This window comes from Anomaloglossus baeobatrachus, chromosome 7 (assembly GCF_048569485.1).
Source record: "Anomaloglossus baeobatrachus isolate aAnoBae1 chromosome 7, aAnoBae1.hap1, whole genome shotgun sequence".
NCBI classification, from domain to species: Eukaryota; Metazoa; Chordata; class Amphibia; order Anura; family Aromobatidae; genus Anomaloglossus; species Anomaloglossus baeobatrachus.
In genome coordinates, this window is record NC_134359.1 from 309085013 (window position 1) to 309112773 (window position 27761).

At 49.2% G+C, this 27761-nt stretch overlaps 1 protein-coding gene across 1 annotated transcript; it reads left to right on the forward strand.

Annotated features, from left to right (window-relative positions):
* Positions 1-3774: 3774 nt before the first annotated feature.
* On the forward strand, positions 3775-27692 carry PAQR4 (progestin and adipoQ receptor family member 4). Its single transcript, XM_075318681.1, has 3 exons — positions 3775-3952; positions 26223-26441; positions 26559-27692. Exons 1-3 carry the CDS (start codon positions 3787-3789, stop codon positions 26990-26992), a joined length of 819 nt encoding a protein of 272 aa, XP_075174796.1. The 5' UTR covers positions 3775-3786; the 3' UTR covers positions 26993-27692.
* The last annotated feature ends 69 nt before the right edge of the window (positions 27693-27761 follow it).

Sequence of the window (27761 nt, forward strand, 5' to 3'; positions counted from 1 at the left end):
AGACCCCCGGCCTGTACTGACATCATCAGGAGGAGACTACTGGTCTGTACAAACATCAGAGATAGACCTCCGGATAGTTCTATCTCCATAAGAGAGAGACGCCCCGCCATTACCGACATCATCAGGGAGAGACCCCTGGTCAGTACCGACCTCATCAGCGAGAGACGCTCGGCCAGTACCGACCTCATCAGGGAGAGACCCCCGCCATTAACGACATCATCAGGGAGAGACCCCCGGTCAGTACCGACCTCATCAGCGAGAGACGCTCGGCCAGTACCGACCTCATCAGGGAGAAACCACCGGCCATTACCGACATCATCAGGGAGAGACCCCCGCCATTAACGACATCATCAGGGAGAGACCCCCGGTCAGTACCAACATCATCAGCGAGAGACGCCCGGCCAGTACCAACATCATCAGGGAGAGACCACCCCCCTGCCTGTATCATCATCAGGGAGAGACCCCTGGCCGTAACTATCATCAGGGAGAAAGATCCATGGTCTGTACTGGCATAATTAGGGAGAGAGCCTGGGCCCGTACCGACACAATCAAGGAGATACCCCTCCCCCCCGGGGCCTGTACTGTCACCATCAGAGATTGCCCCCCCCCCCCAGCCTGTACCAACATAATCAGGGAGACCACCAACATATACTATCATCATCAGGGAGAGATCCCCAGCCTGTACTATCGTCATCAGAGAGAGACCCCCGGCCTGTACTATCATCATCAGAGAGAGACCCCCAGCCTGTACTATCATCATCAGGGAGAGATCCCCAGCCTGTAATATCAAGGAGAGACTTCCCAGCCTATACTGATATTATCAAGGAGAGGCCCCTGGCCTGTACTATCATCATCAGGGAAAGACCCCAATCTGTACTATCATCATCATCAGAGAGAGACCCCCGGCCTGTACTATCATCAGAGAGAGACCCCCGGCCTGTACTATCATCAGAGAGAGACCCCTAGCCTGTACTATTATCATCAGGGAGAGACCCCAGTCTGTACTATCATCATCAGGGAGAGACCCCAGTCTGTACTATCATCAGAGAGAGACCCCCAGCCTGTACTATCATCATCAGGGAGAGACCCCCGGCCTGTACATCATCAGCAAGAGACCCCCGGCCTGTGCTATCATCATCAGAGAGAGACCCCCAGCCTGTACTATCATCATCAGCAAGAGACCCTTGGCCTGTGCTATCATAATCTGAGAGAGACCCCCGACCTGTGCTATCATCATCAGAGAGAGACCCCCGGCCTGTACTATCATCATCATCAGATAGAGACGCTCAGCCTGTACTATCATCATCAGGGAGAGACCCCCGGCCTGTACATCATCAGCAAGAGACCCCCGGCCTGTGCTATCATCATCAAAAAGAGACCCCCGGCCTATATTATCATCATCAGAGAGAGACCCCCAGCCTGTACCATCATCGGAGAGACCCCCGGCCTGTACTATCATCAGAGAGAGACCCCTGGCCTGTACTATCATCATCATCAGAGAGAGACCCCAGGCCTGTACTATCATCATCAGAGAGAGACCCCCAGCCTGTAGCATCATCATCAGAGAGAGACCCCCAGCCTGTACCATCATCATCAGAGAGAGACCCCCAGCCTTTACCATCATCGGAGAGAGACCGCACGCCTGTGTTATCATCAGAGACCCCAGGCCTGTACTATCATCATCAGAGAGAGACCCCCAGCCTGTACCATCATCGGAGAGACCCCCAGCCTGTACCATCATCATCAGAGAGAGACCCCCAGCCTGTACCATCATCGGAGAGAGACCCCCAGCCTGTACCATCATCGGAGAGAGACCCCACGCCTGTACTATCATCATCAGAGAGAGACCCCGAGCCTGTACCATCATCAGAGAGACCCCCGGCCTGTACCATCATCATCAGGGACAAGCAGTGAGCGAGAGACCTCAGTCAGTAGAATGTGGCTGTATTCCCCCTGACATGGGCACGGGGTACCCATTACCGCCAGCTTTCTGGGTCCAGCCGTTCATTGGGTCACACGTGATGTCGGAACATAGACTGTTGCTGTTCGGTGGTCGGGGGAGGTGACGTGGAGCTGTTGGGTGTAAGGACAGGTCGTCCCGTGGATGCTGCCTTCAGCCTGACGTGTTGGATTAGAAGCTGGACCCTCCCTCCACGTGAAGGTGTTACCGGCCATCTCCTGCAGACACCTCACTGCTGCTACACCAGAGAGAGACCGCTGCCTGTCCCATCAGAGAGAGACCGCTGCCTGTCCCATCAGAGAGAGACCGCTGCCTGTACCATCAGAGAGAGACCGCTGCCTGTACCATCAGAGAGAGACTGCTGCCTGTCCCATCAGAGAGAGACTGCCGCCTGTCCCATCAGAGAGAGACTGCCGCCTGTCCCATCAGAGAGAGACCGCTGCCTGTCCCATCAGAGAGAGACCGCTGCCTGTCCCATCAGAGAGAGACCGCTGCCTGTCACATCAGAGAGAGACCGCTGCCTGTCCCATCAGAGAGAGAGACTGCTGCCTGTCCCATCAGAGAGAGACTGCCGCCTGTCCCATCAGAGAGAGACCGCTGCCTGTCACATCAGAGAGACCGCTGGCTGTCACATCAGAGAGAGACCGCTGCCTGTCCCATCAGAGAGACTGCGGCCTGTCCCATCAGAGAGAGACTGCCGCCTGTCACATCAGAGAGAGACCGCTGCCTGTCCCATCAGAGAGAGACCGCTGCCTGTCCCATCAGAGAGAGAGACTGCTGCCTGTCCCATCAGAGAGAGACTGCCGCCTGTCACATCAGAGAGAGACCGCTGCCTGTCACATCAGAGAGACTGCTGCCTGTCCCATCAGAGAGAGACTGCCGCCTGTCACATCAGAGAGAGACCGCTGCCTGTCCCATCAGAGAGAGACTGCCGCCTGTCCCATCAGAGAGAGACCGCTGCCTGTCCCATCAGAGAGAGACTGCCGCCTGTTCCATCAGAGAGAGACCGCTGCCTGTCCCATCAGAGAGAGACCGCTGCCTGTCACATCAGAGAGAGACTGCTGCCTGTTCCATCAGAGAGAGACCGCTGCCTGTTCCATCAGAGAGAGACCGCTGCCTGTCACATCAGAGACTGCTGCCTGTCCTATCAGAGAGAGACTGCTGCCTGTCACATCAGAGACTGCTGCCTGTCCTATCAGAGAGAGACTGCTGCCTGTCCCATCAGAGAAAGACTGCTGCCTGTCCCATCAGAGAGAGACTGCTTCCTGTCACATCAGAGAGAGACTGCTGCCTGTCACATCAGAGAGAGACTGCTGCCTGTCATATCAGAGAGACCGCCGCCTGTCACATCAGAGAGAGACTGCTGCCTGTAACATCAGAGAGAGACTGCTGCCTGTCATATCAGAGAGACCGCCGCCTGTCACATCAGAGAATCAGAGAGACCGCTGCCTGTAACATCAGAGAGACCGCCGCCTGTCACATCAGAGAGACCGCTGCCTGTAACATCAGAGAGTTCGCCACCTGTCACATCAGAGAGAGTCCACCACCTGTCACAAGCCTGTCACGTCAAGAGAGAGAGACTGCTGCCACATCAGAGACCGCTGCCTGTCACTTCGAGAGAGACCGTTGCCTGTTACATCATAGAGACTGACGCCTGCAGGATCAGAGAGACCACTGCCTGTCAGACCACTGCCTGCCCTAGAGACGTTTCGTGGGGAGACCGCTGTTCGGCGCCCCAGCTCCTGGTGTCCTGATGTGGCCGGAGAAGACGTCCCGCTGCAGCTGATCCTCTCTGAGTCTATGAGGAGACGACGTCCCGTGGACTGATGGCGTTCCTTAGTGGCCCGCGCCTACTGGACTGGGCCGGATCCCCCCCTCACCTGCAGTTTAATAAGTTTGTACTGACGGGATACCGACCTGTGGCCAGCGGAGCGGAATGTGTGCGGAGCCTCTTCTATCTGCACAACGAGCTGGGTAACATCTACACACACGGTGGGTGAGCGTACGTGCGGTGGGTGAGCGTACGTGCGGTGGGTGAGCGTATGTGCGGTGGAAGTCTATGAACCAGTGTACTGCAAGTGACAGATACACTGGTCTGTGTGTCCCATCAATAACTGCACATGTATGCCCACACTGCATGCATATCACTGCACATGTATCCCCACCCTGCACACGTATGCCCACACTGCATGCATATCACTGCACATGTATCCCCACACTGCATGCGTATCACCACAATGCACATGTATCCTCAGTACACTGCAGTGATAGTTCTGGGACGCAGGATTGTGTGAGTGCAGTGTTTGATATGTTCTCATACATGTGGGGCTAGTACACTGCTTGATACAATCTTGTACATATGGGGCTAGTGCAGTCCTTGATACAATCTTGTACATGTGGGGCTAGTGCAGTGCTTGATACTTTCTCGTACATGTGGGGCTAGTGCAGTGCTTGATACTTTCTCGTACATATGGGGCTAGTGCAGTGCTTGATACTTTCTCGTACATATGGGGCTAGTGCAGTGCTTGATACTTTCTCGTACATGTGGGGCTAGTGTAGTGCTTGATACTTTCTCGTACATGTGGGGCTAGTGCAGTGCTTGATATGTTCTCGTACATATGGGGCTAGTGCAGTGCTTGATACTTTCTCGTACATGCGGGGCTAGTGTAGTGCTTGATACTTTCTCGTACATGTGTGGCTAGTGTAGTGCTTGATATGTTCTCATACATGTGGGGCTAGTGCAGTGCTTCATACATTCTCGTACATGTGGGGCTAGTGCAGTGCTTGATAGGTTCTCGTACATGCTGGGCTAGTGTAGTCCTTGATACGTTCTCATACATGTGGGGATAGTGTAGTGCTTGATACTTTCTCGTACATATGGGGATAGTGCAGTGCTTGATATGTTCTCACACATGTGGGGCTAGTGCAGTGCTTCATACATTCTCGTACATGTGGGGCTAGTGCAGTGCTTCATTCATTCTCGTACATGTGGGGCTAGTGCAGTGCTTGATACGTTCTCGTACATGTGGGGCTAGTGCAGTGCTTCATACATTCTCGTACATGTGGGGCTAGTGCAGTGCTTGATACGTTCTCGTACATGTGGGGCTAGTGCAGTGCTTGATACGTTCTCGTACATGTGAGGCTAGTACAGTACTTGATACGTTCTCGTACATGTGAGGCTAGTGCAGTGCTTCATTCATTCTCGTACATGTGGGGCTAGTGCAGTGCTTCATTCATTCTCGTACATGTGGGGCTAGTGCAGTGCTTCATACATTCTCGTACATGTGGGGCTAGTACAGTACTTGATACATTCTCGTACATGTGGGGCTAGTGCAGTGCTTGATACGTTCTCGTACATGTGGGGCTAGTGCAGTGCTTGATATGTTCTCGTACATGTGGGGCTAGTACAGTACTTGATACGTTCTCGTACATGTGGGGCTAGTGCAGTGCTTCATTCATTCTCGTACATGTGGGGCTAGTGCAGTGCTTGATACGTTCTCGTACATGTGGGGCTAGTGCAGTGCTTCATTCATTCTCGTACATGTGGGGCTAGTGCAGTGCTTGATACGTTCTCGTACATGTGGGGCTAGTACAGTACTTGATACGTTCTCGTACATGTGGGGCTAGTGCAGTGCTTCATACATTCTCGTACATGTGGGGCTAGTACAGTACTTGATACGTTCTCGTACATGTGGGGCTAGTGCAGTGCTTGATACGTTCTCGTACATGTGGGGCTAGTGCAGTACTTGATACGTTCTCGTACATGTGGGGCTAGTGCAGTGCTTCATTCATTCTCGTACATGTGGGGCTAATGCAGTGCTTGATACGTTCTCGTACATGTGGGGCTAGTGCAGTGCTTGATACGCTCTCGTACATGTGGGGCTAGTGCAGTGCTTGATACGTTCTCGTACATGTGGGGCTAGTGCAGTGCTTGATACGTTCTCGTACATGTGGGGCTAGTGCAGTGCTTGATACGTTCTCGTACATGTGGGGCTAGTGCAGTGCTTGATACGTTCTCGTACATGTGGGGCTAGTGCAGTGCTTGATACGTTCTCGTACATGTGGGGCTAGTGCAGTGCTTCATTCGTTCTCGTACATGTGGGGCTAGTGCAGTGCTTGATACGTTCTCGTACATGTGGGGCTAGTGCAGTGCTTCATACATTCTCATACAATGTGGGGCATCACTAGCCCTGAGTTCTACCCTGCAGAGCTCCATACACGGGACGTGGAGAGCTTCAGCAGATCCAGCGTATATGGTGACATTAATGTGGCATCATCACCTCAGATTGGTCTCATTGTTCCGGGGGCTTCTGTGTGGGTGCAGCTGGCAAAGATTGGAGGTTCCTGCCGTCAATCAGTGTAATGCTCTGCATTAGTCGGAGCTCAGACAGCTGAGGGTTAACGTGAGAATATAAACCCTTTACCAGCTCTGAGGTGAGCGAGGACCCTCCTGTAAGGAGCTCTGCGTCCTAATCTCTTTACCAGTGACCTGGATTCCAGGGGGACCGGACACTGATGGGTTTAGGATCTGAAGGCAATAACAGAGGGCGAGCTGTGCGGACGCTTTGCGCATACACCGTGTGTGACTGCTCCTGGCCCTCGCTCCTCACCACACACGTGCACAGGTTCCTGCACCCCCTGGGGGCGTAACTACAGGTCTGTGCTGCAATTAGTGCCCCCAGCAGTGGCCTGTGCAGTGGAGCACAGTGTCCGGCCGCGCCGTGCGGTGTCCGGCCACGCACAGCTCCACGTGCAGGCCACTTAATGCAAATCTTATAATGTTCTTACACACAGGACGTCACCGCTGACTGCATGGTCACCCGTCCAGGACAATACTTACTCAGCTGCTACAACCCCTTCCCCCAAATCCTGGTGACAACAGGCCCATTATGGAGGGATGTCACCAGAAAACCTTGTAGAGGGCGGTAACACTGCGGCCGGCCCGAAACATTACCTACTGGAGCTTTGATATTATCCAGAGGCTGGAAAGTCGCCCAGTAAACGCCTTGTGTAAATAGTGCTGCCTGGTGTGTGCACAGCAGCGTGGACATACTGCTCCGTACAGTCGCTCCTCTGACTTACAGATTGTGCAAAAATATTCCAAGATTAAAGGGAACCTGTTGGGTCCAGTGTGCCCCCGGACCACGAGCAGTTCTGGGTGCATATTGCTAATCCCTGCCTAATCTTCCCGGTATCTGGTAGCAAAGATAAAGAGATCTATAGAAACAGTATTTCTACAGATCCTTTATTATATGCTAATGAGCTCAGGGACTAGTCCCAGGGGCGTTACTTCCTGCACTCATTCCACCCTTCTAGCATGTTATTGGGGCCACAGGGGCGTGCTAACATGCCATTAAATGCCCATTGCCCAGTGTTCAGCTGTGACACGTGTACCTGTGTCTGTTGTCACCTCCTCACAACGCCGGGGTTAGAGTCACTGCACATGATCACCAGTCCCGGACACTTCCGGTCATGTGCACTAGACCTCTCTGAAGCCGGGACACGTACACCCACCTTCATACTGCGCATGACCGGAAGTGTGGGGACTTCTGATCATGTGCACTGACCCTAAACCTGGTGTCTGAGGAGGTGACAACAGACACAGGTACATGCGTCACTGCCGGGCAATGGTCATTAAATAGCATGTTAGCACGCCCCTGTGGGCCCGATAACATGCTAAGAGGGCGGAATGAGTGCAGGAACTCACACCCTTGTGACTAGTCCGCACACTCATTAGCATATCATAAAGGATCTCTAGAAATACTGTTTCTATAGATCTCTATCTATGCTAATGTATACCGGGACGGTTAGGCAGGGATTAGCAATATGCACCCAGAACTGCTCATGGTCCTGGGTGCAGAGGGAACCCGACAGGTTCACTTTAAGTCAAGCAAAGAGGGGCAGCAGAGTCTGCATGGAATTTACTGGATTCTCCCGCCATCGTAACTGTTTCACGGTGAGGCCAGGAGACGATAGATCCCAACATGCGAGATAGATCTTACACCGCGAGCCTGTATATGATGCACAGTGTGAACCCTTAGTTTCCCCCACTCTCTATACAGACACATCTGCAGGTTTTTCCCTCCACTCTCTATAAAGACACATCTGCAGGTGTTTCCCTCCACTCTCTATACAGACACATCTGCAGGTTTTTCCCTCCGGTCTCTATACAGACACATCTGCATGTTTTCCCTCCGCTCTCTATAAAGACACATCTGCAGGCTTTTCCCTCCACTCTCTATAAAGACACATCTGCAGGTTTTTCCCTATGCTCTCTATACAGACACATCTGCAGGTTTTTCCCTCCGTTCTCTATACAGACACATCTGCAGGGTTTTCCCTCCTCTCTCTATACAGACACTTCTGCAGGTTATTCCCTCCGCTCTCTATACAGACACATCTGCAGAGTTTTCCCTCCTCTCTCTATACAGACACATCTGCAGGTTTTTCCCTCCGCTCTCTATACAGACACATCTGCAGGGTTTTCCCTCCGCTCTCTATACAGACACTTCTGCAGATTTTTCCCTCTGCTCTCTATATAGATACATCTGCAGGTTTTTCCCCTCCGCTCTCTATACAGACACAACTGCAGGTTTTTCCCTCTGCTCTCCAGAATAATGAGAGAATGTTTTCAGGCATTTTTCTTCCTTTCTGCACAGTGCAGTTTCCTCCATGTCATTAGTATTTGGTGGCATTGCCCTTACACTGTGTGACTTGGGGGAAACGTTTTGGATCCTACCTGAAGCTTCTCATAATAGTCGGTGCCAAATTTGGGCCGATTCCTCCTGACAGATCTAGTGGAGCTGAGCCATGTTTGGAGGTCGCCGCTCGCTCCGGCCGTTTCAGCTTTGCCCATACATTTTCAATAGGATTCAGCTCAGTTGAGATCAGGGCTTTCTGATGGCCACTCCAAAACATTGACTTTGTTATCCTTAAGCCCCTGTGTAACCAGTTTGGCAGTAGCTTCGGGTCATTGTCCATTTGGAAGACCCGTTTCCACCCAAGCTGTAAGTTCCTGGCTGATGTCTTGAGATGTTCTTCAGTATTGCACATAATCTTCTTTCCTCATGATGCCATCTATTTTGTGAAGTCACCAGTCCCTCCTGCAGCCAAACAGCCCCACATCATGATGCTGCTGCCCCTGTTTTTCACAGGTGGGATGGTTTTCTTAATCTTGAAAGCTTCTTCATTTTTCCTCCAATCATAACGATAGTCATTATGGCCAAACAGCTCAATTTTAGTTTCCTCAGACCCCAGGACATCTTCACATATTAAGGTCTTTGTTCCTGTTGCATTTACAAACATTAATCTGGCTTATTTTCTGTTTCTTTTGGATCAATGTCTTCTTCTTCTTGTTCTTGGGTTGATATGCACATGTCTGACCAAAGCATGTTCATCTCTGGGGCACAGAACCCGTCTCCTTCCTGAGCAGTATGATGGCTTGACATTTCCATCTTGTTTGTGCTTGCGTATAATTGTTTGTGCAGATGTGTCTGTATAGAGAGCGGAGGGAAAATCTGCAGATGTGTCTGTATAGAGAGGAAGGGATAAACCTGCAGATGTGTCTGTATAGAGAGCGGAGGGAAAACCTGCAGATGTGTCTGTATAGAGAGTGGGGTTTACATGGTATATCCATGTATACATCCGACAAAGTCCAGGAAATCCAACGTAGCCCACAAATGGAAACCTGACAGACATAAAAAGACAGAAGCAAAAACAATACACTGTCCCTCATCAGGGAGTGGCTGCTGCCTATGAAGTTTCGTTCTCACAACGAGGCTTCAAAGGTTTGGACTACAGATTCAGGGGACGTTGTGGGAACGCCACTGACTACGTCACACCTGTGTGGGCTGTTTCTTTTCTAATAAATTGGTGAACGAGGGATGGTGTCTTGTCTGTGTGTCTTTCAGGTTTCCCTTTCTAGACTACGTCGGATTCCCTGGATTTTGTCGGATCTGCAGGAGTTGATGGTGTTTTTTTTTAATAAATTTATGAACCAGGGAAAGTGTTTTTTCAAATAAAGTATTTGTGTTTATTTCTTTTAATTTACTGGGTAAGTAATGGGTGTGTCTTATAGATGCCTCCTTTTTACGGACCCCTGGGCTTGATGCCAACTGACATTACACAGCCGACATCAACCCCATGCACTATTAGTCTATTTCCCACCGCACCAGGGCAATCGGGAGGAGCCGGGCAAAAACCACCAGTATTCTTACATCTAATAGATGTGCCATTTCAGGGGGGGGCTGCTATTTTTAGGCTGGGAAGGGCCCAATCATCATGGATCTCCCACCCTGATAATACCATCCCTCAGCTGTCTGCTTTATCTTGGCCTTGTTTTGATAATTATCTAGTCTCTCTATAGTTTTAGATTTGATTGCTACTGTATACTATTTATGACAACTAAGAATTTACATAGAGTAGTCTAAGATGTAAAAGATGATGTTAAAACGCCTGTCACACAGATGGCGTATGCTTGTTACACAGATAGCATACGTATGTCATAATATAGATGGCATATGCATTATTATTATTTATTATTATAGCGCCATTTATTCCATGGCGCTTTACATGTGAAAGGAGTATACAAAATAGGGACAAGTACAATAATCATAAACAATACAAGACACAGACTGGTACAGGAGGATAGAGGTCCCTGCCCGCGTGTGCTCACAGTCTACAAGGGATAGGTGAGGATACAGTAGGTGAGGGTAGAGCTGATTGTGCGGCGCTGTATGAGGGTTACGACAGGTTGTAGGCTTGTCGGAAGAGGTGGGTCTTCAGGTTCCTTTTGAAGCTTGTCAAGGTAGGCGAGAGTCTGATATGTTGTGGCAGAGCATTCCAGAGTAGGGGGGAGGCACGAGAGAAATCTTGGATGCGATGGTGGGAAGAGGAGAGGGGAGTAGAGAAGGAGATCTTGTGAGGATCTGAGGTTACGTGTAGGTAAGTACTGGGAGACTAGGTCACAGATGTAGGGAGGAGACAGGTTGTGGATGGCTTTGTAGGTCATTGAACTGGAGTCGTTGGGTGATGGGAAGCCAGTGATGGGATTGGTAGAGAGGAGAGGTCGGGGAATAGCGGGGGGACAGGTGCATTAGTCGGGCAGCATAGTTTAGAATAGATTGTAGGGGTGCCAAACTGTTAGAAGGGAGGCCACAGAGCAGGAGGTTGCAATAATCCAGGCGGGAGATAATAAGGGCATGCACTAGGGTTTTTGCAGCTTCTTGGGAAAGGAATGCACGGATCCGAGAAATGTTTGTGAGTTGGAGGCAGCAGGAGGTGAAGAGGGCTTGGATGTGTGGCTTGAGAGAGAGATCAGAGTCTAGAGTTATTCCCAGGCAGTGAACACGTGAGACTGGGGAAGGTGAGCAGACATTGATGGATATGTCAGGTGGGGGGGTTGAGTGAGGAGGAGGAAAGACAATGAATTCTGTTTTGTCCATGTTCAGTTTAAAGAATCAAGCAGAGAAAAAGGATGACATAGCAGACAGACATTGTAGGATTCTGGTTAGTAGGGAGGTGATGTCAGATTCAGAGAGGTAGATCTGCGTATCACCAGCGTAGAGGTGATACTGAAAGCCGTGGGACTCTATGAGCTGTCCCAGGCCTAAGGTGTAGATGGAGAACAGCAGGGGTCCTATAACTGAACCTTGGGGGACCCCGATAGATGGGGGGTGAAAGGAGGAAGTGGTGTGAGAATGGGAGACGCTGAAAGTTCGGTCGGTTAAGTATGAGGAGATCCAAGATATCGCCAAGTCTGTGATGCCCAGAGATGAGAGAATCTGTAGTAGGAGGGAATGGTCTACTGTGTCAAAGGCAGAGGACAGGTCCAGGAGGAGGAGGACAGAGTAGTGTCGCTTGGGTTTGACAGTTAGTGTGACTTTAGTTTGGGCAGTTTCAGTGGAATGATGCGGTCGGAAGCTAGATTGTAACCAGTCAAAGAGGTAGCGGGAGGAGAGGTATGAGGACAGTTCAAGATGGACATGCTGTTCCATTAGTTTTGAGGCATAGGGGAAAAGTGATATGGGGCGATAGTTTGACACAGAGGAAGGGTCAAGGGAGGGCTTTTTGAGGATGGGTGTGATTGAGGCATGTTTAAAGCATGAAGGGAATACACCAGTTGTTAGTGATAGGTTGAAGACATGGGATAGGGTGTCACACAGATTGAGTACGCATGTCATACGTATGTCATAATATAGATGGTATACGCATGTCACTCGAATGCTATGCGAGAAAAAAATTGCCCACTCGGATGACAAAGTTACTCAGATGGATTCCACTCTCCCAACTTTTTGGAATGGGACGAATTTTTATATGCTAATGTGAGCAAACCCATAGTTTGTACACAGCACTACAAATATTCCCAATCTGATTACTTCATGTATAATTCACTGTATCCGAATTTGCTGGGCCCCTCGTGTGATATGCTCAAGTTGTTCAAATGATCTTCGTGACCGATTGAGGAAAGTGGCTATGCCATTTGCTGTTTCCATGATTTAGAGAGAACCCAAAAATCATAGTGATGACGGCTACTTTTGTTTTGTGAAACTGAAGGGCTTTTCTACAAAGAACAAACATAAGATTAATTCCCCTGAACTTGAATCTGCGATTAGGCCGGTTCCACATGATGCGACCTTGCCAGTTCCTGTACCACCGTTGTGTGGATTGGATGAAAATTAAGTCAAATATGAAGACTATGGAGCTGAAGCTACTGGTGAAGACATGGAGACCTCAAGTCAAGATGAGTCTGTACCTGATGGAGCAGCCAGAACGCTTTACTCAACATGAATGAAATGATCTCATCAGAGACCTTTCATTGTCAAAAGATAAAGCTGAACTTCTTGCATCTAGGTTTTAACAGAAGAATCGTCTTCATGATGATGTCAAAGTGTGTTATTACCGAAACAGAAGTAACACATTAAGGCGGGCTTTGCACGCTGCGACATCGGTAACAATGTGTTACCGATGCTGCAGCGATAGTCCCGCCCCCGTCGCACGTGCAATATCTAGTGAAAGCTGACGTAGCGTACGGCAGTTTCACACGCACATACCTGCCGTGCGACGTCCCTCTGGCCGGCGACCCGCCTCCTTCCTAAGGGGGCGGGTCGTGCAGCGTCACAGCGAAGTCACACGGCAGGCGGCTAATTGAAGTGGAGGGGCGGAGATGAGCAGGATGTAAACATCCCGCCCACCTCCGTCCTCATTGCAGCCGGCGGCAGGTAAGGTGAAGTTCCTCGCTCCTGCGGCTTCACACACAGCGATGTGTGCTGCCGCAGGAGCGAGGAACAACATCGTACCTGTCGCTGCACCGGCATTATGGAAATGTCAGAGGCTGCAGCGATGATACGATAACGACGCTTTTGCGCTCGTTCATCGTATCAAAAAGGTTTTACACGTTGCGATATCGACTGCGACGCCGGATGTGCATCACTTTCGATTTGACCCCATCGACATCGCACGTGCAATGTCGCAACGTGCATAGTACCCCTAAGGCCGGTTTCACACTTGCGTTGTTTTGACGAGAACGGGTTCTGTCACAACTGTAGTACAGTTCATTTATTCACAGTGGAAGTGTGACACTATGCTATTCTGTGCTTCATACACTACCCGCTTGTGTCCACATGGTGTTGCGCTTCCACTGTAAATAAATGAACTGTACTACATTTGTGACGGAACCCGTTCTCGTCAAAACAACGCAAGTGTGAAACTGGAGTTACACAATTTTTCACAGTTGATGGAGCAATGGTGCGCTGTAACAGTGTGATTGGCCTCTTTGAAGAACAGAATCCAGAGTATTTTGTTGCAGATTGGTGGTCGTTTACTGACTCCTCCCAGAGAAGTGTGAAAGCCGCGCTGCTTCATAATGGAAATATGAAACCATCAATCCCTAGTGCTCACTCATCATCTAAAGGAAAGTTATAGAAATCTGTCAGTTGTTTCGGATGCTATCAAATATAAGCATCATCAATGGAATATTTGTGGAGATGTGAAAGTGATTGGTCTGCTAATGGGAATGTAAGGAGGGGTCACCAAATATTGCTGCTTCTTGTGTTTATGGGACAGTAGAAATCCAGTAGAGCATTGTGTCTGTCGTGATTGGGGACAGAGGAACATCTCTGCTCCAGGTTCAGACAATGGTCAGCAGAATCCTTCAGTTTATTCCTCTACTACATAGAAAGTTGGGATTTATTAAAAACTTTGTGGAAGCCAAAGACAAGTTCACAAGGGTCCAGCACATGTCACCGAAATTCTCCTGCATTTCACCAGCAAAACTGGAGGACAGGGGATTTATGGTCCTTAGATCAGAGAGAATATGAGAGATGATGTGTCCGAAGGAATTGAAATAATAAGGAACTGAGATCTTGGAAAAGCTTCAAGTGGATCTGTGAAGACATCTAAGGCCCAGTGCGCGCACTGCTTTTTTTGCAGAAATTTCTTTTGCATGTCACTTCTTTTCTGCAGGTACCTGCGTTTTTTTGCCATAGATAATGGTTAAAAAACGCAGGGACCAACCTGCGGAAAAGTTGAGGAACCAGTGTCTTGGATGTCGCATGTAAACAAAGCAGACTGCAGCACCTGTGGTCAATGGCCGCCTGTGTGACACACAATTTGGCGGTACTGGGACGCCCGTCCAGTATCAAGGGATCACTTGACTCCACATACCATGTAAAAAAGCGATTGACAGCGTCCTCCTGAGTGCAGATTTTATCTTTCTTTATTCCATCATAGTGCAATAAACATGCAACGTTTGGATGTCGCATGTCTCTGCACTTTCTGCATCATACACTGTTTGCAGAATTATTAGGCAAGTTGTATTTTAGAGGATTTTTTTATTATTGATCAACAGCTATGTTCTCAATCACCCAAAAGACTTACAAATATCAGAGCTTAATATTTTTGGCAGTTGGATTGTTTGTTTTTTTTAGATTTGGCTATTTTAGGAGGATCTGTTTGTGCAGGTGACTATTACTGTGCAGAATTATTAGGCAACTTAATAAAAACAAAATATATTCCCATCTCACTTGTTTATATTCACCAGATAGACCAATATAACTGCACAAAATTTAGAAATAAACATTTCTGACATGCAAAAACAAAACCCCCAAAACATTTGTGCCCAATATCGCCCCCTTTCTTGCTGATGACACTCATCCACTCACCCATCCGTAGATTCTGTCATTGCTTGATCTGTTTACGATCCACATTGCGTACAGCAGCCACCACAGCCTCCAGACACTGCTCCCAGAGGTGGACTGTTTTCCCTCCCTGTAGAGCTCACATTTTATGAGGGACCACAGGTTCTCTATGGGGTTCAGATCAGGTGAACAAGCGGGCCATGTCATTATTTTTTCATCTTTTAGACCTTTACTGGCCAGCCACGCTGTGGAGTAGTTGGATGCATGTGATGGAGCATTGTCCTGCATGAAAATCATGGTTTTCTTGAACGATACCGACTTCTTCCTGTACCACTGCTTGAAGAAGTTGTCTTCCAGAAACTGGCAGTAGGTCTGGGAGTTGAGCTTCACTCCATCCTCAATCAGAAAAGGTCCCACAAGTTGATCTTTGATGATCCCAGCCCATACCAGTGCCCACCTCCAACTTGCTGGCATCTGAGCGGAGTGGAGCTCTCTGCCCTTTACTGATCCAGCCTCTGGCCCATCCATCTGCCCATCAAGAGTCACTCTCATTTCATCAGTCCATAAAACCTGTGAAGAATCAGTCTTCAGATATTTCTTGGCCCAGTCTTGACGTTTTAGCTCATGTTTCTTGGTCAGAGGTGGTGGTTTTCAGCCTTCCTTACCTTGGCCTGTCCCTGAGTATGGCACACCTTGTGCTTTTTTGATACTCCAGTAACGTTGCAGCTCTGAAATATGGCCAAACTTGTGGCAAATGGCATCTTGGCAGCTTCACGCTTGATTTTCCTCAATTCATGAGCAGTTATTTACCTTATATAGGGTGTTGATGTCATTACACCGCACCCCTCCTCATTACAGAGAGGCACAGCACCTGAGTTACTTCATTGGTAGTTGTCTGTCAGGCTATTCAGCCTGGAGCAAGACGACATGTATAACAAGTATCATGTGATCACAATACTCATCTGCCTAATAATTCTGCATACAGTGTATTTAGATTTCTTCCCCCCAGATCTTGGGGATTGAAGTGATGAACAAGGCGAGCGGTGACACCAGGACATTACAGTAATGGAGCAATGACGGCAGATACTGCTGGATGTTATATAGGGACAACCCTGAAAAATCAGCCACAGTCTAATGTTAACACTTCATTTCTACTCAGATTTTTGTTTCTATTTTTCATGTGAAATTATTAGGGTCAATATAAACTGTTTTGTGGCGCCATCTTATTTTCTGATCTGTAGCTTACCGTTTTCTTAATGTCGCCGGTATATTTCCTATACCTTATAATAACGATGCTGCTCCATGGGCACTATACGTGCTATAGAGAATCTATATACATGAAATCAGGACAAAAAGAGGATTCAGAAAAGTACAAAGTCTCCTGCGATAATTACAAGAAATATTTCTTTCTAGACCTGTGTAACAGTAAATTCCACTGCAGAAAGTTGCGGCTTTAGAAGCTTCTAGACTGACCTCATATGACGGGCACGTGTGGCAGAAAAATCGTGCAGGAAAGGAAAAGGGAGGATCCGGCTTCCACAAAAAAAAAAGGAAAAAGTGAGGGTTCCATGAAATAATGAATGAACGGGCCGGTGTTTCTGAATTTCTTAAAAGTTTTTTATGTAGCAAAAAAGCATGTTTTTATAGCAGAACTCTTTTTTGCAGAAGCTGGATACACCTTTTTTCTTAACTTCATTGCACCACACCTTCATACAGCTTCCACCTCGCCTGGATTTGCTGATGTCTGTTTTTTTAGTGTTGGAAAAATTGTGCAGCATCGTACCTATCACCATGGAGCACCCGACCATCATACTGCTCAGGATGGAGACATGTCCTGTATATAGAGAAGATCGTACTAATCATCATGGAGCACGCGGCCATCATACTGCTCAGGATGGAGACATGTCCTGTATATAGAGAAGATCGTACTAATCATCATGGAGCACGCGGCCATCATACTGCTCAGGAAGGAGACGTGTCCTGTATATAGAGGGGATCGTACTAATCATCATGGAGCACGCGGCCATCATACTGCTCAGGAAGGAGACGTGTCCTGTATATAGAGGTGATCGTACTAATCATCATGGAGCACGCGGCCATCATACTGCTCAGGAAGGAGACGTGTCCTGTATATAGAGAAGATCGTACTAATCATCATGGAGCACGCGGTCATCATACTGCTCAGGAAGGAGACGTGTCCTGTATATAGAGGGGATCGTACTAATCACCATGGAGCACACGGCCATCATACTGCTCAGGATGGAGACATGTCCTGTATATAGAGAAGATCGTACTAATCATCATGGAGCACGCGGCCATCATACTGCTCAGGATGGAGACATGTCCTGTATATAGAGAAGATCGTACTAATCATCATGGAGCACGCGGCCATCATACTGCTCAGGAAGGAGACGTGTCCTGTATATAGAGGGGATCGTACTAATCACCATGGAGCACGCGACCATCATACTGCTCAGGATGGAGACATGTCCTGTATATAGAGGTGATCGTACTAATCACCATGGAGCACACGGCCATCATACTGCTCAGGAAGGAGACGTGTCCTGTATCTAGAGGAGATCGTACTAATCACCGTGGAGCACGCGGCCATCATACTGCTCAGGAAGGAGACGTGTCCTGTATATAGAGAAGATCGTACTAATCATCATGGAGCACGCGGCCATCATACTGCTCAGGAAGGAGACGTGTCCTGTATATAGAGGAGATCACACTAATCACCATGGAGCACACGGCCATCATACTGCTCAGGAAGGAGACGTGTCCTGTATATAGAGGTGATCATACTAATCACCATGGAGCACGCGACCATCATACTGCTCAGGAAGGAGACGTGTCCTGTATCTAGAGGAGATCGTACTAATCACCATGGAGCACGCGGCCATCATACTGCTCAGGAAGGAGACGTGTCCTGTATATAGAGGTGATCATACTAATCACCATGGAGCACGCGACCATCATACTGCTCAGGAAGGAGACGTGTCCTGTATATAGAGGTGATCATACTAATCACCATGGAGCACGCGGCCATCATACTGCTCAGGAAGGAGACGTGTCCTGTATATAGAGGTGATCATACTAATCACCATGGAGCACACGGCCATCATACTGCTCAGGAAGGAGACGTGTCCTGTATATAGAGGTGATCGTACTAATCACCATGGGGCACGCGGCCATCATACTGCTCAGGATGGAGACATGTCCTGTATATAGAGAAGATCGTACTAATCATCATGGAGCACGCGGCCATCATACTGCTCAGGAAGGAGACGTGTCCTGTATATAGAGGGGATCGTACTAATCACCATGGAGCACGCGACCATCATACTGCTCAGGATGGAGACATGTCCTGTATATAGAGGTGATCGTACTAATCACCATGGAGCACACGGCCATCATACTGCTCAGGAAGGAGACGTGTCCTGTATCTAGAGGAGATCGTACTAATCACCATGGAGCACGCGGCCATCATACTGCTCAGGAAGGAGACGTGTCCTGTATATAGAGAAGATCGTACTAATCATCATGGAGCACGCGGCCATCATACTGCTCAGGAAGGAGACGTGTCCTGTATCTAGAGGAGATCGTACTAATCACCATGGAGCACGCGGCCATCATACTGCTCAGGAAGGAGACGTGTCCTGTATATAGAGGTGATCATACTAATCACCATGGAGCACGCGACCATCATACTGCTCAGGAAGGAGACGTGTCCTGTATATAGAGGTGATCATACTAATCACCATGGAGCACGCGGCCATCATACTGCTCAGGAAGGAGACGTGTCCTGTATATAGAGGTGATCATACTAATCACCATGGAGCACACGGCCATCATACTGCTCAGGAAGGAGACGTGTCCTGTATATAGAGGTGATCATACTAATCACCATGGAGCACGCGGCCATCATACTGCTCAGGAAGGAGACGTGTCCTGTATATAGAGGAGATCGTACTAATCACCATGGAGCACGCGGCCATCATACTGCTCAGGAAGGAGACGTGTCCTGTATATAGAGGAGATCATACTAATCACCATGGAGCACGCGGCCATCATACTGCTCAGGAAGGAGACGTGTCCTGTATATAGAGGAGATCGTACTAATCATCATGGAGCACGCGGCCATCATACTGCTCAGGAAGGAGACGTGTCCTGTATATAGAGGAGATCGTACTAATCATCATGGAGCACGCGGCCATCATACTGCTCAGGAAGGAGGCGTGTCCTGTATATAGAGGAGATCATACTAATCACCATGGAGCACACGACCATCATACTGCTCAGGAAGGAGACGTGTCCTGTATATAGAGGAGATCGCACTAATCACCATGAAGCACGCGGCCATCATACTGTTCAGGAAGGAGACGTGTCCTGTATATAGAGGAGATCGTACTAATCACCATGGAGCACGCGACCATCATACTGCTCAGGATGGAGACATGTCCTGTATATAGAGGAGATCGTACTAATCATCATGGAGCACGCGGCCATCATACTGTTCAGGAAGGAGACGTGTCCTGTATATAGAGGAGATCGCACTAATCACCATGGAGCACGCGGCCATCATACTGCTCAGGAAGGAGACGTGTCCTGTATATAGAGGAGATCGTACTAATCACCATGGAGCACGTGGCCATCATACTGCTCAGGAAGGAGACGTGTCCTGTATATAGAGGAGATCGTACTAATCACCATGGAGCACGTGGCCATCATACTGTTCAGGAAGGAGACGTGTCCTGTATATAGAGGAGATCGCACTAATCACCATGGAGCACACGACCATCATACTGCTCAGGAAGGAGACGTGTCCTGTATATAGAGGAGATCGCACTAATCACCATGGAGCACGCGGCCATCATACTGTTCAGGAAGGAGACGTGTCCTGTATATAGAGGAGATCGCACTAATCACCATGGAGCACGCGGCCATCATACTGTTCAGGAAGGAGACGTGTCCTGTATATAGAGGAGATCGCACTAATCACCATGGAGCACGCGGCCATCATACTGTTCAGGAAGGAGACGTGTCCTGTATATAGAGGAGATCGCACTAATCACCATGGAGCACGCGGCCATCATACTGCTCAGGAAGGAGACGTGTCCTGTATATAGAGGAGATCGCACTAATCACCATGGAGCACACGGCCATCATACTGTTCAGGAAGGAGACGTGTCCTGTATATAGAGGAGATCATACTAATCACCATGGAGCACACGACCATCATACTGCTCAGGAAGGAGACGTGTCCTGTATATAGAGGAGATCGCACTAATCACCATGAAGCACGCGGCCATCATACTGTTCAGGAAGGAGACGTGTCCTGTATATAGAGGAGATCGCACTAATCACCATGGAGCACACGGCCATCATACTGCTCAGGAAGGAGACGTGTCCTGTATATAGAGGAGATCGTACTAATCACCATGGAGCACGCGACCATCATACTGCTCAGGATGGAGACATGTCCTGTATATAGAGGAGATCGTACTAATCATCATGGAGCACGCGGCCATCATACTGTTCAGGAAGGAGACGTGTCCTGTATATAGAGGAGATCGCACTAATCACCATGGAGCACGCGGCCATCATACTGCTCAGGAAGGAGACATGTCCTGTATATAGAGGAGATCGTACTAATCACCATGGAGCACGCGGCCATCATACTGCTCAGGAAGGAGACGTGTCCTGTATCTAGAGGAGATCACACTAATCACCATGGAGCACACGGCCATCATACTGCTCAGGAAGGAGACGTGTCCTGTATCTAGAGGTGATCGTACTAATCACCATGGAGCACGCGACCATCATACTGCTCAGGAAGGAGACGTGTCCTGTATCTAGAGGAGATCGTACTAATCACCATGGAGCACGCGACCATCATACTGCTCAGGAAGGAGACGTGTCCTGTATCTAGAGATCGTACCTATCACCATGGAGCACGCGGCCATCATACTGCTCAGGATGGAGACATGTCCTGTATATAGAGGAGATCGTACTAATCACCATGGAGTACGCGGCCATCATACTGCTCAGGAAGGAGACGTGTCCTGTATATAGAGGAGATCGTACCTATCACCATGGAGCACGCGGCCATCATACTGCTCAGGAAGGAGACGTGTCCTGTATCTAGAGATCGTACCTATCACCATGGAGCACGCGGCCATCATACTGCTCAGGATGGAGACATGTTCTGTATATAGAGGAGATCGTACTAATCACCATGGAGTACGCGGCCATCATACTGCTCAGGAAGGAGACGTGTCCTGTATATAGAGGAGATCGTACCTATCACCATGGAGCACGCGGCCATCATACTGCTCAGGAAGGAGACGTGTCCTGTATATAGAGGAGAACGTACTAATCACCATGGAGCACGCGGCCATCATACTGCTCAGGAAGGAGACGTGTCCTGTATATAGAAGAGATCATACTAATCACCATGGAGCACACGGCCATCATACTGCTCAGGAAGGAGACGTGTCCTGTATATAGAGGAGATCGCACTAATCACCATGGAGCACACGGCCATCATACTGCTCAGGAAGGAGACGTGTCCTGTATATAGAGGAGATCGTACTAATCACCATGGAGCACGCGGCCATCATACTGCTCAGGAAGGAGACGTGTCCTGTATATAGAGGAGATCGTACTAATCACCATGGAGCACGCGGCCATCATACTGCTCAGGAAGGAGACGTGTCCTGTATATAGAGGAGATCGTACTAATCACCATGGAGCACGCGGTCATCATACTGCTCAGGAAGGAGACGTGTCCTGTATATAGAGGTGATCATACTAATCACCATGGAGCACACGGCCATCATACTGCTCAGGAAGGAAACGTGTCCTGTATATAGGAGATCGCACTAATCACCATGGAGCACACGGCCATCATACTGCTCAGGAAGGAGACGTGTCCTGTATCTAGAGGAGATCTTACTAATCACCATGGAGCACGCGGCCATCATACTGCTCAGGAAGGAGACGTGTCCTGTATATAGAGGAGATCGTACTAATCACCATGGAGAACGCGGCCATCATACTGCTCAGGAAGGAGACATGTCCTGTATCTAGAGGTGATCGTACTACTCACCATGGAGCACCCGGCCATCATACTGCTCAGGAAGGAGACGTGTCCTGTATCTAGAGATCGTACCTATCACCATGGAGCACGCGGCCATCATGCTGCTCAGAAAGATGTGTCCTGTATATAGAGGAGATCGTACTAATCACCATGGAGCACGCGGCCATCATACTGCTCAGGAAGGAGACGTGTCCTGTATATAGAGGAGATCACACTAATCACCATGGAGCACGCGCCATCATACTGCTCAGGAAGGAGACGTGTCCTGTATATAGAGGAGATCACACTAATCACCATGGAGCACGCGGCCATCATACTGCTCAGGAAGGAGACGTGTCCTGTATATAGAGGAGATCGTACTAATCACCATGGAGCACGCGGCCATCATACTGCTCAGGAAGGAGACGTGTCCTGTATATAGAGGAGATCGTACTAATCACCATGGAGCACACGGCCATCATACTGTTCAGGAAGGAGACGTGTCCTGTATATAGAGGAGATCGCACTAATCACCATGGAGCACACGGCCATCATACTGTTCAGGAAGGAGACGTGTCCTGTATATAGAGGAGATCATACTAATCACCATGGAGCACACGACCATCATACTGCTCAGGAAGGAGACGTGTCCTGTATATAGAGGAGATCGCACTAATCACCATGAAGCACGCGGCCATCATACTGTTCAGGAAGGAGACGTGTCCTGTATATAGAGGAGATCGCACTAATCACCATGGAGCACACGGCCATCATACTGTTCAGGAAGGAGACGTGTCCTGTATATAGAGGAGATCGTACTAATCACCATGGAGCACGCGACCATCATACTGCTCAGGATGGAGACATGTCCTGTATATAGAGGAGATCGTACTAATCATCATGGAGCACGCGGCCATCATACTGTTCAGGAAGGAGACGTGTCCTGTATATAGAGGAGATCGCACTAATCACCATGGAGCACGCGGCCATCATACTGCTCAGGAAGGAGACATGTCCTGTATATAGAGGAGATCGTACTAATCACCATGGAGCACGCGGCCATCATACTGCTCAGGAAGGAGACGTGTCCTGTATCTAGAGGAGATCACACTAATCACCATGGAGCACACGGCCATCATACTGCTCAGGAAGGAGACGTGTCCTGTATCTAGAGGTGATCGTACTAATCACCATGGAGCACGCGACCATCATACTGCTCAGGAAGGAGACGTGTCCTGTATCTAGAGGAGATCGTACTAATCACCATGGAGCACGCGACCATCATACTGCTCAGGAAGGAGACGTGTCCTGTATCTAGAGATCGTACCTATCACCATGGAGCACGCGGCCATCATACTGCTCAGGATGGAGACATGTCCTGTATATAGAGGAGATCGTACTAATCACCATGGAGTACGCGGCCATCATACTGCTCAGGAAGGAGACGTGTCCTGTATATAGAGGAGATCGTACCTATCACCATGGAGCACGCGGCCATCATACTGCTCAGGAAGGAGACGTGTCCTGTATCTAGAGATCGTACCTATCACCATGGAGCACGCGGCCATCATACTGCTCAGGATGGAGACATGTTCTGTATATAGAGGAGATCGTACTAATCACCATGGAGTACGCGGCCATCATACTGCTCAGGAAGGAGACGTGTCCTGTATATAGAGGAGATCGTACCTATCACCATGGAGCACGCGGCCATCATACTGCTCAGGAAGGAGACGTGTCCTGTATATAGAGGAGAACGTACTAATCACCATGGAGCACGCGGCCATCATACTGCTCAGGAAGGAGACGTGTCCTGTATATAGAAGAGATCATACTAATCACCATGGAGCACACGGCCATCATACTGCTCAGGAAGGAGACGTGTCCTGTATATAGAGGAGATCGCACTAATCACCATGGAGCACACGGCCATCATACTGCTCAGGAAGGAGACGTGTCCTGTATATAGAGGAGATCGTACTAATCACCATGGAGCACGCGGCCATCATACTGCTCAGGAAGGAGACGTGTCCTGTATATAGAGGAGATCGTACTAATCACCATGGAGCACGCGGCCATCATACTGCTCAGGAAGGAGACGTGTCCTGTATATAGAGGAGATCGTACTAATCACCATGGAGCACGCGGTCATCATACTGCTCAGGAAGGAGACGTGTCCTGTATATAGAGGTGATCATACTAATCACCATGGAGCACACGGCCATCATACTGCTCAGGAAGGAAACGTGTCCTGTATATAGGAGATCGCACTAATCACCATGGAGCACACGGCCATCATACTGCTCAGGAAGGAGACGTGTCCTGTATCTAGAGGAGATCTTACTAATCACCATGGAGCACGCGGCCATCATACTGCTCAGGAAGGAGACGTGTCCTGTATATAGAGGAGATCGTACTAATCACCATGGAGAACGCGGCCATCATACTGCTCAGGAAGGAGACATGTCCTGTATCTAGAGGTGATCGTACTACTCACCATGGAGCACCCGGCCATCATACTGCTCAGGAAGGAGACGTGTCCTGTATCTAGAGATCGTACCTATCACCATGGAGCACGCGGCCATCATGCTGCTCAGAAAGATATGTCCTGTATATAGAGGAGATCGTACTAATCACCATGGAGCACGCGGCCATCATACTGCTCAGGAAGGAGACGTGTCCTGTATATAGAGGAGATCACACTAATCACCATGGAGCACACGGCCATCATACTGCTCAGGAAGATGTGTCCTGTATATAGAGGAGATCACACTAATCACCATGGAGCACACGGCCATCATACTGCTCAGGAAGGAGACGTGTCCTGTATATAGAGGAGATCGTACTAATCACCATGGAGCACACGGCCATCATACTGCTCAGGAAGATGTGTCCTGTATATAGAGGAGATCGCACTAATCACCATGGAGCACGCGGCCATCATACTGCTCAGGAAGTAGACGTGTCCGATATCTAGAGGAGATCGTACTAATCACCATGGAGCACGAGGCCATCATACTGCTCAGGAAGGAGATGTGTCCTGTATCTAGAGGAGATCGTACTAATCACCATGGAGCACGAGGCCATCATACTGCTCAGGAAGGAGACGTGTCCGATATCTAGAGGAGATCGTACTAATCACCATGGAGCACGCGGCCATCATACTGCTCAGGAAGATGTGTCCGGTATCTAGAGGAGATCGTACTAATCACCATGGAGCACGCGGCCATCATACTGCTCAGGAAGATGTGTCCGGTATCTAGAGGAGATCGTACTAATCACCATGGAGGACGCGGTCATCATACTGCTCAGGAAGGAGACGTGTCCTGTATCTAGAGGAGATCGTACTAATCACCATGGAGCGCGCGGCCATCATACTGCTCAGGAAGATGTGTCCTGTATCTAGAGGTGATCGTACTAATCACCATGGAGCGCGCGGCTATCATACTGCTCAGGAAGGAGACGTGTCCTGTATCTAGAGGTGATCGTACTAATCACCATGGAGCACGCGGCCATCATACTGCTCAGGAAGATGTGCCTGGTGTGTAGAATGAATTCACAGTCAGGGAATGATGGGCAGATGACCCAGTGTTGGGTATCTGGCGCAGTATGTCTTCTGGATGTGGGGCACCTTGTCAGTGTTGGTCTTCAGTGTTTCTGTTTAGCGCCTGACCCTACATTGTCAAGTACTTAGTATAACTGGTCTTTTGTAATAACGACACGGTCATTAGTTAGTCAGTAGTACCACCAGAGTTGCAGGAGACTGTAGACCATACTTCAGGAGAACCCAGCAGCCCTCCCGCAGCTCCTCTCAGTGTGGTGGTGCTGGCACGCTCTGTGTATTGTGATCTCTCGGGCAGTAAATAAGACTGTGGATCAGGTTACAGATGTGATCAGATGTGTTACCACTCGCATCAGGTTGACCACGCTCGTATCAGGTTGACCGCGGAGTGAGATGTAAGCACAGCTCTGCCGGTCCTCCTGCTTTGTGCCATTGTCACATGTTGCATTAGTTGTGACATTAGATCTTTCTCTTTTCTTTTAGGGATCCCGCTCCTTGGCTTCTTGTTCTTGCTCCCATTGCAGATCCCTTGGCGCCAGCTTACTGTCCCCTGGTTGGGGGTGGTCCATTACCTGGCCTGTGTCAGCCCCCAGCTGGGCAGTGTGGTGTACCACCTCTTCATGAACCACCATGGCGGAGCACCCGTGTACCACAAACTCCTCACTCTCGACATGTGCGGCATCTGCCTTGTTAACACTTTGGGTAAGTTTTGCCATAGCAGTGTAATGCACCCATACTATTCCAGATGAGTGCGTGGGTGGGCTGCGGGCATGTGGATTTGTCGGCAGCACTAGTGATCACGTTGTCTTCTCTTCGCAGGTGCTCTTCCTATCATCTACTGCACGCTGCTGTGCCATCCCTACACGCGGAGCCTGGCCCTCCTGGCATATAGTGGCTTGTCTAGCTACGTGATCTTCTGTGCGGTCAGTGCTCACAGCAACGTAAGCCGTCTGTGCTCGTTCGCCTGGCAGGCTGCCTTCCGCTTCTTCTTCTTCTATCTCCGCTGGGCAGGACTGGGTTCAGGCCATCCATCTTCACTACGCTGCTACCTCCTTATGGATAGCCTGGCTTTACTCGGAGGCATCATTAATGTTTCCCGACTTCCTGAACGTTTACAGCCTGGAAAATTTGACTATTGGTGCAACAGTCACCAGATTATGCACGTCCTGGTGGTGATCAGTATCTTATATCTGCACTGGGGTGTATCCTCCGACCTCACGTGGATAAGCAGTTATCCGTGTCTGTTGGAGTAAACCCCTGACCGAGGTTTAGATGCAGCAGACACCGGCGACGTAGATGTAGCCAAACACACAGGTGCAACCAGCAAAACCAAACTTGAAGTAGACATTGTAGTAGATATATTTAAGGGCAGAGTATTTATTAACTACTGTAAGGACTAATGTTACCAGATTCTACCATCTCAGTATTAAGCAGGGGCTAAGCTACTGTGCGAAGCATCCCGACACCTCCGATCTGACAACCAATATCTACTGTCATGTGCCCTGAGCGTCACGACTGCAGTGTCCAAGGGTCGCAATGATCTGCTGCGGTCATCCCCGGGGGAGCAGAAACCGCCCAACTGGGAAAAGATAGACAAGGAGGCAAGTGATGACAGAGCCCTGAAGCCTCTCGAAAGGTATCCCCCCTAGAGACAGGCGTTCATTGATGGGCATCTCTTCCTCTGGGGGCCACACAGATGAGCGAGGGAATCATCCTTACAGAAAGCAGTGTTATTACCCCCAACAGTATGCAGGATCCAGTGTAACCACAGGAGGACGCTGTAGAAGATGAGCCTGTAGTTCCTTTCTCTCAGTTGCCCAGGAGGAATAGTTGCCTTACACCTCTTCTAGATTATGGAGCCTTTAGCTGCTCCTCCTGGGGTGGTCGGGGCATTCTGACAGGGCTTTGCACGAGGCCAGTATTACTAATGCAATAATAAACCTTTTATGAAAATGTGTGTGCTGTAATACATAATATCCTGAGAAGCCATCCCCGGCCTCTACCGGTACAGATGGAGAGACA